Consider the following 15,057-nt stretch of genomic DNA (forward strand, 5'->3'; position numbering starts at 1 on the left):
CATTCTTGATGACCAAATCATCACCAAGAAGGTTTCAGCTAGAACACCCCAGGCCGAGAGTATTGATGTTAAATCATATTTACCCAATAGTTTTTAATTCCAACCAGCATAGAGTGAATTGGTTTAGGAGGTTTAGTTTGCCAAAGATCAATGGCTGCATAATATTTTTCAAGAAGAGTGTCAACATTCAATATAGAACATACAGTTATTTCTTCCAAAGTGTAAGTTGCCGAGGTTATGGGTTGCATAATATCTAGCAATTTCACAATATCAATAATGAATATGCTGAAATTTCTTCCAAAGTAAAATCATCATGTATATTATAGGGGAAAGAAAATACAATATCTGCACTTTACAGTAAACTATACACTTTTATACTTCATTATTTGTTTAGATACAACTGAACAAATGCTTTTTAGAAACTTGTGGAGAGTTATCACTTCAAGACAAAAAGCTCGGATGCCAAAAAAAATGCTTATGAACAAACAGCTTGGTTACAAACACAGGTCCATCATTCAAAATTTAAAAGGACGAAATACCTCACCCAAAATACTTGTGAGGAGCTGTGACAGAAGTCTGAACTAGATCCAAGCATTGATACGGCTATAGTAAAATCTTGAGTTCAAGCCAGCTAATTGCTCTGCAATGCCTCTGGATATTAATATTGCCATAATGGCATCACTTCAAAGCAGTTATTCCCGTATGTTCTAGCAATTGCAGCACAATCCTCTTCTAGTTTTCAAGCAACATCTTATGGGGGTGTCGTAAAATAGTAACTCCTTAAATTTGGAGTCTTTTTTCACTGCAACTGTGGGCCTTCTTTTGATCTAGATGTAGAATCTGTTTCACAGCACTGCTAACTTCCCTTTACATGGCCAAAGAGATGCACTACTCAGCATCTAGGAGACTCGAATCCTCCCACATCACGCATAGTTATAATACGTGAGATCATTTTAACTTTCGGAGTCCATTCTTGATGCAGACTCGTCCACTGCTGAAGAAAGGCCTTCAGATGAAACTATTAGGGCTCTCAAGCTGCAAAGCCATCAACAAGGACTGCATTTCTTCAGTCGGTCTAGAAACTATTTTTACTTTAAACCATCTGCAGCACTTTTATACATCCACTGGAATTGGCAGCAACAAGCATGTCTGATTTCTGCCTCCAGCACACACTTGAAACGAACTGTCCGTTGTCATCATCAGTCTCTTTACCAGAAATGGGATCAATGGAGCCAAACTTGTGAGCAGTGATCGGCATAGGAAGAGATCTACAATAAGCATATACCTGCAGTCAAACAAGACCAGCACAAGAAGACAGATTGGTAATCCGCAACAATATAGACAATGAATTATAACTCCCAAAATATGACTCCTAGAAATTCAGATTTACTCTAGGGTAATAACAAGAATATCAAAATTATGCAATCGAATTGCCTGTCTTCTTTCTTTTTTTCTTTTGTGTGTTTCTGTTTTTCTCAAATCTCATTAAAACCCCCATGAAAAACGTTAACAATTTTCAACCTCAATCAACTCCTTTGTTCAAAAAAAAGTTCTGGGCTGTCTTAACCAAGAATATGGCTTTTAACAGAGCCAACTGGAGAGAGAGAATTCATGTAGGAGACCCAATTGAAAGTTTAATTAACCAATATCTTCTTTTTTTCACATTTTTTCCTGCGTCGAAGTAAGGTTGCTGAGTTTTACCTTACTCCATTTACATCAACAATCCGATGAGGGCCCTCCTTCCTCCTAAATATAGGACCATTTCTTTCTATGGATTCTCATTTTCTTCTTCGTATTACTTCTATGAGGAACACAGATTGTCTTTCAAAAAGAGATGAAAATTCCATAAAGAAGGGGAAAAAAAAAAAGAAAAAAAAAGGAAAGACAAAAACACGGATCATTAATATTATATCTTAATCACTATCCTGAATGATGTCACTAGTAGACATCCTTACATCATGCTTTCTGTAGTTTATGTTTTGCACTGACCTTATGTTTAATTGACTACTACATCAACTAATCTTTTCTTCTTTTTTTTGATAAATTACTACATCAACTAATCTTAGATTTGCTTCCTCGACCACACCCATCAAAACCACTGGACAAACTCAATGCAATCAGTTAAACATTTTCATTAAATCTACTTCACCCTATTGAAGAATACTGAGTGTGTTGGATAACTTTGGCACTTCACATAGTTTGACATCCCAAAATATATTGTTTTATCCTTCTAAACTAAGAAAAGAAGGGCACGGTAGTGGCATTGGTATTTTAGTAATTTGGATACCGCATCCATTGGAAGAAACTTCATGCAATATTAAACAAATGCCTACCTCATTTGTCTCTGAACCACAAGCTATGTATCCATCAGCAACAGATAAACCCACAAAGTTCTGAGGAAGCAAGTAGAAAAAGCACAAAGTTCAAAACAATAAGTTGCCAGGCTATTAAGGATCCCATAGAAGAAAAAATCAGATTCCAAAATAGAGAAGAAAATATAACCCAATTCTAGCACAGAAAAACCAACCTTCTCATTTGTATGCCCTTTAAGGGTTAAAGTACAAGCAGTGGTCGATAAACCTGTGGAACTGGTTTTCTTCAGATCCCAAAGCTTTAGTGTGTTGTCAGTGGATGCAGAAACAACAGTTTCAGAGTCCAAGAATTTCACAAAGCTAACAGCTTTGTCATGGCCAGTCAATATACACCAGGGCCTTGAAACATTCCGAAGATCATAGCAGTAGGTTTTGTAATCAGAAGAGCCAAAGGCTAGTAAATGAGTGGAATGAGCAGAGAACTGAACACAACAGACATTTGCGATGTTCCTGATAGTGCATAAACTGTTCCTCTGCACCAACAGAAAAAATATATATTGAGAGAAAGAATGAAAGAGCACCAACACAAGGGAAAGGATGGGAGCATACATTCTTTGATCTCACACAATACATAATTGTGTGGCTATCCTACTATTAAACGACTCAACAAACCATTCTCCCAACTACTTAGGGTCAACTACACGAATGCATTTCCTCGATTATATTCGCTGTCATTTCCTCGGTTAAGTTTAATTTAATCATGTCCTCTTTTTCTTTTTTAAGATGAGTAAAATCACTCCTTACATGAGCATTAACTGGTCTCCGACTCACTTGTTCTACAGGTTTCCCTCATTTTATCATCAATTGGTGTCACTTCTAACTTTTTTCTAATAGATTCATTTCTTATTTTAAAAAACAGCTGTGTGAATTTTAAAATCTTATTTTAAATGGAGTTATTTTAAGACAAATAAATTACATATTTTCTTATACTAGAGTAAAAATACTCTAAACAATTATGAAGTTGACATTTTTAATGAAGAAATCTTAATATTTTTTCCTACAATTAAAAAATAATAATTGAATCCCATTCCCTTCTCCCTTATAATTTGCTTAAGATCAAGAAATACATAACTGAGAATTCATGTTTTGGGGTGGGCGGGTAAGGGATTTCTCAGTCATAACTCTGGTTTCATAAAGTATCAACTTCCTTGAGCTACCAAAATTAAAAGACAGAATAGAGAGAGCATGCCTCATTAATGTTCCAGAGTTTCACAGAAAAATCATCACTTCCACTAGCTAATTTTGTGGGATCCACTTGAGAAAAGTCCACAGACCAAGCCCTTTTATTGTGCTCGATGAATTGAGAAAACCCTTGACCAGTTCCTGCATCCCATAGCTGGAGCCATCCAAGCAAATCAAATCATGAGTGATGCAGGGAAAAAAAAAATTAGTAGAAACTAATACCAACACTCACAGTACTGGGCAAATGAAAAAATAAAATAAAAACTATCTGCTTTTTCACATTGAGGAGGATGGGTGTAAAAATTGATGTATTATTGATTGATATATGTTATATATATTACAATGATTCATGATTCCTATATATAGAAGAGGGTGAGTGTGTAGTAGGTAAGGAGTAGGTGAAGTGGAGGTGGTAGTGGTGTAGTGGGTTAGGTTTAGTGGAGTAGGTGAGGTGGTAGTGGTGTAGTGGGTTAGGTTTAGTGGAGTAGGTTTAAGTGGGTGAAGTAGGTGATAGGTTTTAACAGCCCCCCGCAAACTCAAGGGGGATAGGAACTAGCCAACTTGAGTTTGGAGAGAGTAACAAAACAAGAAAATAGACGAATACATAAAAGAAAAGAGGATAGGAGACACTGTATGGTCGTGTCAGACCGATGGTGAAGACACTGTATGGTGGTGTCATAACGTTGTAGAGGACACTGGATGGTTGTGTCAGACCGATGTAGAAGACAGTTTATGGGGTCATGTCGGACCGTTGTAGCAGACAATGTTGTGATAGTTGTTGTGACAGTTTACGGAGTCTTGCTGGACCCTTGTAGAAACTAACCGAAATTAATGTCGGGACAGTTTACAGAGTCTTGTCGGACCCATGAAGGAGCTAATCGGAATCAATGTTGGGACAGTTTACAGAGTCTTGTCGGACCCTTGAAGGAGCTAACCGGAATCAATGTCGGGACAGTTTACAGAGTCTTGTCGGACCCTTAAAAAATACACTGTATGATGGTGTATATAGGCTGCCCAAATATATATATATATGGATATATATAGTGAGCCCTCAAAAGTCGCGCCCTCAAAAGGCGCGCCCACTTCATCAAAAGGCGTGCCTGACAGAAAGCGTCGAGCCATCAAAAGGTGAGCCGGAGACGCGGCGAGGCACGTGAGCGACAGAGTGGCGTGTCGGCCTCGGCTATTTAACCAAGGTTGAGGCGGAGGCTATGCAAACCAGTCTGAAACCGCCGAAAATCCTTTGAAAAAACTCTTCCGTTTCTGAGAAAGAGATTCTGGAACACTCTGTTGCCATTCTGTAACCAACCTTTCTCTGAAACACTCAGCAACCCATAACATGGCCTCGTCTTCCCGTTCAGCTACCCAGAATATGGCCTCTTCGTCCCGTGGTCTGCTCACTCTTTTTCCCGACCTCAACGAGTCAACAAGAGAGATAACTGGTGCGGTGGCCGGTGAACCTCAACCAAGCACCTCTGGTTTTGCTCCGTTGAACTTTCCGATGCGGTCGGTGGAGCAAAAAATGGCGGTGCAAACTGATATTGAGGCCAATCAGTATACTTTGAAGTCATGTGTGGAGACCATGACGGCGGTCACAAACCTGTCGCACCGGCTGCAGAGTAGGACAAATGAGGTGCAGCAGTTAAACGCCCAACTGGCTCTGCTCCAGCGCATGTATAAGGATGCGCGAGCAGAGATAAGTGTGCTAAAGGCGGAAAATAAGGAGCTGAAGCGGAAGGCCACCGTTATGTTCCGATTTGGAGGTCCGCCATATGCTGTAGTGGAGGAGCAAGGTGGAGTGATCGTGCCCAGTGGAGTGGGAAACACGGAGGCAACACCGTCAAGGACCGCCCAGGACGGAGGCAAGAAGAAGAGACCGGTGGCAGAGTAGAGAAGAAAAAATCCTGCCTGTGGATGTGGTTGTTTTGTTGTTGTTGTTGTTTTTTTTTTTTTTTTTTTTTTTGGTGTAAAATTGTGATCGGGGTTGATCCCCTGATATGAATAAAATGGCAAGGTTGTGGAATGTTGTTGGTGTTATGTTGTTTTGTTGTTTTGTTTAATAATAAAAATAAAAGAAAATAAAACAATGGATAAAGAAAATAGATAAAAATATTTGTGGATGGGTGATAAGAAAAACATCGGTGTGATTTTTTTATTTTTTATTGTTTTTTTATTATTTTTTTATTTTTTATTTTTTTTTTGTGGAATATAAAAAATAATAATAATAAGATAATGAAAAATGGGTGATGCTCACTAACAATGGTAGGGATTGGGGAAATATATTATAATAAATATATATATATATATATTAAAATAAAAGAAAAGGGTGAAATAACGTGGGTGGAATAAATTAAGAGAAAGGAGGGATATGATTAAAGTGGGTTTGAAAGTGTGAAAAGATGAGAGAGAGAGTGGGGTACATGATGAAGAGAGAGGGATGTCATGTGTGTGTATGGGGCAGTGTGTTGAGTGTGTGCCCATGTGCATAGGTCTGCCGACGAGATGGAGGTGGAAGAAGCCATGTGATTCTCTTGATGTAGGAGCTTTTGATGGAGCAGAAACAGTTGATTTTCCTGTGGCACTCCAAACAGGGCCCAAAGGATAGTGACTCTTCACATAATCCCTCAAACCTGGTACGTAGAGCTCCTTAAGAGCTTTTACCCATTCCACGTGATTCGGGTCTTTATTTTTGTACTCTACAAGAATCTTGTTGCTGTAGAATTTAGCCCTTTGCCAACTTTCTTCCACATGTGCAATAGGCATGCTCATACCTGTGGTCACTGGCTTCCCTGAATTAATTTCTTGAAAAGCAGCAGCCATTCCTTCCTTTGGGCGTGATGATGAAGAATGAGGAGATTCTGAACTAAAGAGTGATGCTGTGTACCTGCCTTTGCCAGCTAGCCTTCATGTGCAGTGGGCAGTCTTGGCTGCTCAGAAGAGGAAGCATTTGCTGATGGAGAAACCGACGGGTCTTGATGTGGAGGAGCTTGATCAGATATTGGAATTTGTGGCAGCGGATGGAATTTGTGGCAGCGGAGTGAAGGTATGTGTAGAAAATTCTAGCGGACTAGGTTGAGGTCCGGCGGGCAGCCAAGGCGAGGTTGCCGCCCGCCGGTGAAGCGGGAAATACTAAGGTCTTAACATTGCTCTGATACCATGTAAAAATTGATGTATTATTGATTGATATATGTTATATATATTACAATGATTCATGATTCCTATATATAGAAGAGGGTGAGTGTGTAGTAGGTAAGGAGTAGGTGAAGTGGAGGTGGTAGTGGTGTAGTGGGTTAGGTTTAGTGGAGTAGGTGAGGTAGTAGTGGTGTAGTGGGTTAGGTTTAGTGGAGTAGGTTTAAGTGGGTGAAGTAGGTGATAGGTTTTAACAATGGGTTTAGAGTTTGAAAATATGAAAATACTTGTTATGTATCATAATATCAGTTTATGTATGTAAATGCAGTTAAATATAACCCAGATATGCTGTGGTTAAAGAAGTTAAAAAAAACCTTCTGCATCTCATTTAACCCAGGCATGCATGTGTTCAAAGAACTTAAGCAAACCTCCCTTTTTTGTTTAGGTGTCTAAACTGCAATTTTAAAACTAGAAAGCACAAAATGACCAAAGAGGATTCATGTATCTCATACAGACAGAGCAAAGCATTTTCAAGTAGAGTTGAGATCTGTCTTTGTGGTCCATCATATTAACTGACTGATCACAAAGGCTTTCAATGAATTTAAGATCTCTGAAGTTCCAATCTGTTTTAGCAAAGCATTTTTTTTCCTTGTCAGCCCAACAGTTCAGCAGCCTACACAAATGCCTACCTGCCATTCTGCACTTTCTACTGTCATCTGTTCTACCAAAACATGGGTTTCACATCTTTTCCTCACACCTTAACCAACACCTTCTTATGGTCACATTTTATCACTAACTTCAGCCATATTACTCATCATGAGTGCATTTCACCACTCCCCCTTTTGTTTTCACCAAATAAAAACTTGAAACCGAAAGATTCCCACATGATCAAAACACTCTTTTCCTTATGGACCTTAACCTTATCCCATCCTTAATTGATTGGAAAAGCCCAGTTTTTCTCAATTTTGAGAATTGCCCTACATTAACTTTAAGGGTAAACTTCACATTACCTTCTTGTGGTATGGGCCATGTCGGTTTACCCCCCTAACATTTGAAAATGGCCATATAACCCCCTTGTTGTTTGTGAACTGAAATGCACCGTTAGGTCCGTTAATAATTTAATGAAAAAGACTAAAATACCCATGTATTTTCGTCATTTGTTTGAAAGGCAAAGTGCACTTTAATCCCCTGTGTTTTATTCTCTGTGTGATTTAACTCCCTGTGTTTTATTCCATATGCAATTTACTCCCTTGAAATTTGAAAATGAGCATAAAACCCCGTTATGTCTGCCACATGTTTCACACTAGCTATTAAGTTGGACAGATTGGTTAATGGTGCACGTCAGTTCACAAACCACATGGGGGTTATGTCGTCATTTCAAAATATTAAGGGGGTAAACCTATGTTACCAGAAAATGGTAATACCCTAACGATTTATGTATTGGTACGCATGTTTCAAAACATGGTACACTTTTGTTCCAAAATGGTAAATTTAGTGATCCAAAGCGATTCCAAAAGTTTTTTCCAATATATTTCTTTACATGTTAGGAGAAAAAAAAATCAAATATATGAACTAAAATCTAAGGTGACTTAAGTTTTGACAAGGGACCAAAAAAAAAAAAAAAAAATGGTCATAATTTTCATAGAAATGATTTGCTACGTGAAAAAAAAAAAAAAAAAAAAAAAAAAAAAAAAAAAATTGAATACCTAATAGTTAAAAGAAAATTACTCTTGAAGTATCATAAATTCTTAAGTGTAATATATATAAGTTTATTTCTATCATACCACATTTTAGAGCATATGGCGTATCACGTTCCCGTTCCCGTTCCCGTTCCATGTACCGGAACGATCTACATTCTAGGTAACATAGGGTAAACCGCACATGGCCCAAACCACAAGGGGGAAAAGAGAAATTTGCCCTAAATTTAATCTAGGGAAAAAAAAAAAAAAAAAAAAAAAAGGAGAGTAAAGTCTAATCACGATAAGATGCAGCAGCCTATTTTTTTTCAATTGACTGAAACATTTGCATATCACAAGGACAACAATGGATATGGCATATCACAAGAAGAACAAGGGATATGCATGACTAACTCAATTTAAAACCATTTGAGACACAAGATTGAAGATTCAATAATGTCATGCCCAATCCCACTCCACCAATCCTTATTAATTTAGAACCCAATGCAGATAGGTGCATTGGAGAGGTGATAGTTGACAAAGAATATTCCCACTAAAGAGAAACATTAGATTTAGTAATCAAATTTTGCATCTAATATCTCTGTGTACAAAGGTTGAACTGTTCAGCTTGGGGTTGGTCCACGGATAATTATGACAAAAAAAAAAAGATGTATTTAGTAAAAAGATTCTATAATGCCAAAAGATACATACCTTGACTATGCCATCATAGTCAGTTGAAGCCAGATAGTTCTTGATATAGCTATTCCAGCAAATGCAGCTGAGCCTTGATTTGTTCGACATCTCAATTACCGGATAATGAATATCAACAGCATCATTAAAGAGTGCATCAAACTCATATATCTTTATTTTCTTTGATACCCCAGCAGTAGCAAAATAATCCTGATCTCGATCAAAACTCAAAGAGCAGATTACATTTGCAGAATTATGGAAATCTCCATTCCTTAATATCCCACGCACTTCAAACTTATTATAACGAGCATACTTGCAAAAACCACTGAAGAAGGCCCCTAGGCAATCAATGGGTTTGTTTTTCTCTTCATCCTTCTGTGGCCGATACCCGTTGGCTCTATCTTTCAATAATTCCTTATTTGCACGTGTGGTCACATCATTATTAGAAATCTGAATATTGGATCTCGTGGAGAAGTAAACACTTTCCAGCTGACTGATATTCTTCATCAACTTCAATTCATTATTAGCTACAGGGTAATGTACCTCAAAACTTGAATGTTCTCTGTGACAGAACCCGCTTGCCCTTGGATGAAGAGACTCCTTTGACGAGCAAGCAAGAACTAACGATTTTTTTGTCTGCCTTCTTTGTACCTCTTCAATATCCGCTTCCAGGTACTTAATTTCTTCTACTAGCTTCAAGGCGTCCTTGTGCTTTTGCTCTTCCAGTGGAAAAAGGAAATGTAACAATAACTCTGATTCAGCATCATCTTGGTCTATTGATGATGACAACTTATCTCCAAATGATTCTTCAACTCCAATTATAACATCAGATTGCAGGACTTCCCTGGTATAGACCAATAGTTATAAACCCAGGATTTTGTATGACAGTGTCAGTTGATTTCAAGGATTAATATGTAAGAGACTAATGTCAAATGCCTTTTGTTTTTTGCTAGGTGACTAATGTTAAATTCAAACTTTAAAAATAAAAGATGAAGCAGATATCTATTCGGACTTGATAACATGGTGATGTTTGAATATCTAGCAATCTTGAGAGATGGGCGCATTAGGTGCCCTCATTGGGCAATATTATATAGGCGGGGGGCATCATCTGGCTAATTTTGATTTGTTTCTTCAAAATGGAAAACATTTTTATTTATTAATGTATTATATGGGCGGGGGGAATCATCTGGCTAATTTTTATTTATCAAAATGGGAAAGTAACTGCTCCTGCAACTTTGTTTGATTCAATTTGGGATTATGAGGTGTTCCAAAGAAAAAAGGCAAAGAGTAGACCACACAGGTTTGGTATTTCCTTTTGATCACCAATAAAATATGAAATATGAATTAAAATTAGTTGAATTCTAGAGTAACACAATTTTGAGGTCATTAATGTCCTACAGGTTAAGACTGAATATGAACATGGCAAGGACAAAGTTACCACCTGAAGTTTTATTGTTTGATTAATAATACCACCTGAACTTGCTACCTGAATTTTTCTTGAATGGACAAGCATTCGATATACAAATTTTGAGAACAAACCTATGCTTCAAATTTTATAGTTATTTCCATGTATATCTTCCAACAATTATTAAATAAGTAAAAAGAAGCCAGTGAGTTAGGATTTGGTGGTCACTTTTAGCTTAAATTTTAAAGATATTCCCAGTTACAATTAGCAGGGGTTCATTATTTCATTTTAGGCTTCATCTTTTGGGTGGGTGGAGGTTGGAGGGGAGGAGGGGAAATCAACAATTGAGCTATACAAGAGAAGAGAAATTTACAATCTGGGAAGGTTATCCTCTTAGACTACTTGTTCAATTATCTGGTAAAACCCACAGGCACATCATTCTAAGTCTGCCAAAGCTAACCTTCCCAAAAAAAAAAAAAATCAGGAGTCCTATTGACTGCATAGTTGTAGGGGAAACGTTAACATCCACAGACATCATAACTCAAAAGAAGGCTTCTCAGAGGTGAAAGGTATTAACTTTGATTTAGAGATAGCTTTCCCTGAAAAACTAAAATGAACAACGTATCTCACAGTTGGACTAGAATAAAAGTTTAAAGACAGTATTACCTTGCTGTCGGGCGTAATGAAGGTTCAGGATGAAGAAGCCAAAGACAGAATCCAGCTTCCTTGGGATTCTTCGACAGGAAGTTTGGAGGAAGAATCCTATAATGCAGATCAGACATGGCAGCAGCAAGTTCCCTTTCAGAGTGAAAAGGGCTAAGCAACTGAAAGAGATAACCCATATTAGTCCAAAAATTAATTTGTGTACTCAGTCCCTTCAGAGGAACCAAAAATGGGAGAACAACAACAATTATCACAAAACAATACAAAGTTATTTTTTCTTAATGAATATAAATACGAAATTAGAAGAATCTTCCATATCATCCTCCTTTTCTTCTTCTTCTATTTCTTTTATAAGTAAAATGTATAAAGAGCCAGAGAAAAGCGGAACTTCCCTTATCCACAGTACATATAGGAAAGGAAAACTCTATTATCTACAGGGACACATGAATCCACCAAAAACTCTACAAAGAATATAAGGGAAGTGGAAAATCTTCAGCTAATGTCCCTCATCAACTCAATGCCATGAAGTAATAACATTACCAAAAACAGATCATCCAATGGTTTATGATCCATCTCAACAAAATGAACCAGGAACCAGGATCAATGCCTAGACCTTCTAAGGAACCATTAAGCTGTTGCTATTCATATGGACGATCCATGATTGAGAATGACACGGGGGATACTTAGGATTTTTGTTCATTGAGAAGTTGCTCTAAAAACTTCTTACTGCACCACTAGTCAAGCCAATATCTATCATTTCAACCATTTTTTATCTAAAGCCCTCCAAAAACTAGCATAGTCCCTAAACATAATGACAATTCAACTAATTGAGCAAAGCATAGAGAATCTGCATATGTTTCTTGGAATATAAAACCCAACACCATTGTATTATCACAATCCAAGCAACAATGCCAATGTTATCCCTTAAATGACTTTCTAAAAGTACAGTACCTCCACAATCCACCATTCAAGGAAGAGTAAATAATGTTCAAGTATACAAAATCCAAATTCCTAATGATACAAAAATAAAAGGATAATAGATGGAATTTTTGTCAAGACCTTGATAACTAGGATTGCTACACATTTCTAGTTCACGATGCTATGGTAAAATTAGATATAGGGGAAAGCAGGATACTGAATAGTGTCGATGGAAATGTATTCATATTCCTAGCTATGCTGAGATTACCATGTTTGAATACCTCACATTTTTTCAGCATAAGAAAGCATTTCTTGTACCTCAAAGAGTAAAACCCCCAGAATGTAGATATTTGATGAAAATGTGCATCCCTTCCCGCTAAGCTCCTCAGGACTGGTATACCACTTCTTCTCTTCCAATGGGTCACTTGCATAAGTAGACCGCAGTTGGGGTGTAAGCCTGCTGTAGTTGCTCTCACTCTTGTATTCTCTTCTCAGGTTGTGCTCTTTGTTCAATTCATTCCAGGAATCCTTCGGCCCAGCAATACTGACGTCAGTATCATTAGCAGTTGCAGTTTTAAAGCTAGATCTTGATGGTAACTGATGCCACTGTCTGATAAAGTTCAGGTTCTCCCCAAACTTTTGCTTCTTCATCCGCTCACTAACAGCAGGATGCATCGCCTGTTCTAATGGCCTTTTCTCATTTCGATCATTTTCTGAGAGGAGACTATCCTGATCTGTAGAATTCTCTGCAGTTTCATGCTGGACATATGATCCAAGGTATATAACCTGATTTGATGGCAACAAATTGAAGCAGGACGGCCGTAAGTCTTGCAAGGCAACTCCTTTAGCATGAGAGATATCCACGAGACCCACAATCTGCCTAAATATATGAAAACTATTGACTTTATTTGCCTTATATTGCCCTGCTTTCAGCCATTCTCTCAGACTGACTCCATCATGAAAAGCATTGAGACTGGGACCCAGCCCAGGCCTGGCAACATCATGAGAAGGAGGCACAACAGTTTTAGTACTTGAACTCAATGGTGCGTTAAAAGCTACCATAGCAGTACTGGAAGCCTTGGAATCCGTCTGGCCCCTAATCTCCGCACCAAATCCTTCACGAGCTGGACCTTTAAATATAACCCCCTTACTTTTCAGGGTATTCTTAACAAAATACTCAGAAAACCCAGATTTAGAAAGAATTTTTGTCCTGATACCTCCAGGAGGTGCTAATGGATTGCTTGCAACAGCTTTGCTTTCATTATTCAGTACATGTTCCACGTTATCAATGTGAACATCATCTGGTGGTTTTGGACCCAATAATTCTGGAAAAACTGTGTATCCAACGTCCTCCCAGGCATTCGATATTATAGCATCCCTATTGCTTGAGGTACTCACTATAGCTATGCTTTCATTCTTAAAATTTTGTAGTGTTAACTCTTCAGCCATGACCCCAGCATCATCCACACAATGAATACTAGCACTTGGACGTTCAGACACACAACCTCTGTCTGGGTTCTTGCCCTCTAAAATAGTTGTAAATGAAGGGGAGGAGCCCCCATGACATTCACGCTCACTGGGTATCATCATTTCATGTGATTCCATCATACCAGCATTGTCTGCTTTCCGTGAATACTCACCATCTTTGCTTTGAAGATGTGTGTTATCCACAGCATCAATTGTAGCCAATTCATCACCAACTCCATCCATACTGTCTGAGCAAACTTCATTCAATCATATTCTTGATTGCTGCAAAAATAATTTGCCAGCCAAAAACTGCAGAGCAAGAGTAATCAAAATGGATTATGGTTAATTTTAAAAAATCATACAGTTCAAGAGGAAGATACAGCCATGCCAAATTATACAATTTTCTAAGGGCAGAGCACCCAATCCAGTTCAAAGTTTTAAAAAACACAACACCAACATACAAAGCAATTCACAGTAATGACAAGAAATCAAGAAAGAATGTCAACACGTATATGGTGTGTTTACATTCATATAGACAGAGGGAGGGCATTCAAAAATTAAACACATAAATCAAAATTACCATACTAAAATCTCACAGTAAAATTATCTATTAAACTAACACATTTCAGTGACATCTAACCCTTGCCCACTCTTTAGATACCAAGAAAATTGAGAAAAAGAACAAGAAGCAGAAAAGAGAAAACCTTTTTCACTCAACATCTCGTTTTGAAACAATTGCATTACTCAGGTCAGTAAAGCTTTCAATTTTCCCAGTAACCAAACAACAAGTTCTCAAATTCCTTTCTTTCCGACCATTTTACTAGCAAATCAGACGGTTCAGCACAACACAATCGAGAGCTTTAACTCAAAACCATCAAATCAAAAATTGAATACTTTTTAATCATTGAATTTCAATCAACATACCTGATTTTGTGCTCTGAAATCGAGGAAATCGATAACGTGGTATTAATTTCAGAAACCTGAAATGAAGAAGAGGACAGAGAGAAGAAAAAATGAGAATGAAAATTTGTGAACCATGAAAAGAAACCCTAGGCCTCACCAATCCAAAGAAGGCAAGTATAAGAGAGAGATACATATATCGTACTTACCTTAAATGGCAATAAGTAGTTGTACTGTCTACTACTCTTTTACTTCCACATTTAAAAAGGTAATTATTGAAGAAAAAAATGTTACGTAAAGAATCCTCTTCTAATCTAATAAATCCACGTAGAAAAGTTGTAACCTAATTGGTTTGATGTGTTTATATTTTTATTTTATGGAATTTTTATTTATTTATATTATTTGCTAATTTATTATACATTTATGTCTATTATTGGTAGGTATTACATAGAAAAAGAATATACACATTTTTTTTTTTGTTGCTACATTCATTTTGGTAGTTACCATTATTCATGTTTTTCTTTTTTATTAATTTCATTCACATTTGTGATATTGTTTCATTGTACTAGAATTTCAAATTCTCTATTTAGTAGAGTTTAGAAACTCTAGTTTACACATGATAGTGAAATAATATTATATTCCTCCATTATTGCGA

General features: G+C 37.3%; 1 protein-coding gene across 1 annotated transcript; it reads right to left on the reverse strand.

The window, feature by feature from the left end:
* Positions 1 to 291: 291 nt before the first annotated feature.
* Positions 292 to 14,611, reverse strand: LOC114317566 (protein SPA1-RELATED 2). Its single transcript, XM_082896168.1, has 8 exons — positions 14,427 to 14,611; positions 12,354 to 13,811; positions 11,121 to 11,278; positions 9,071 to 9,893; positions 3,562 to 3,708; positions 2,528 to 2,845; positions 2,334 to 2,393; positions 292 to 1,285 (listed from the first exon to the last, which is right to left on the reverse strand). Exons 2-8 carry the CDS (start codon positions 13,743 to 13,745, stop codon positions 1,094 to 1,096), a joined length of 3,090 nt encoding a protein of 1,029 aa, XP_082752294.1. The 5' UTR covers positions 13,746 to 13,811; positions 14,427 to 14,611; the 3' UTR covers positions 292 to 1,093.
* Positions 14,612 to 15,057: the final 446 nt, after the last annotated feature.

Source organism: Camellia sinensis, chromosome 11 (assembly GCF_055761805.1).
Source record: "Camellia sinensis isolate YWXY chromosome 11, ASM5576180v1, whole genome shotgun sequence".
Classification (NCBI taxonomy): Eukaryota; Viridiplantae; Streptophyta; class Magnoliopsida; order Ericales; family Theaceae; genus Camellia; species Camellia sinensis.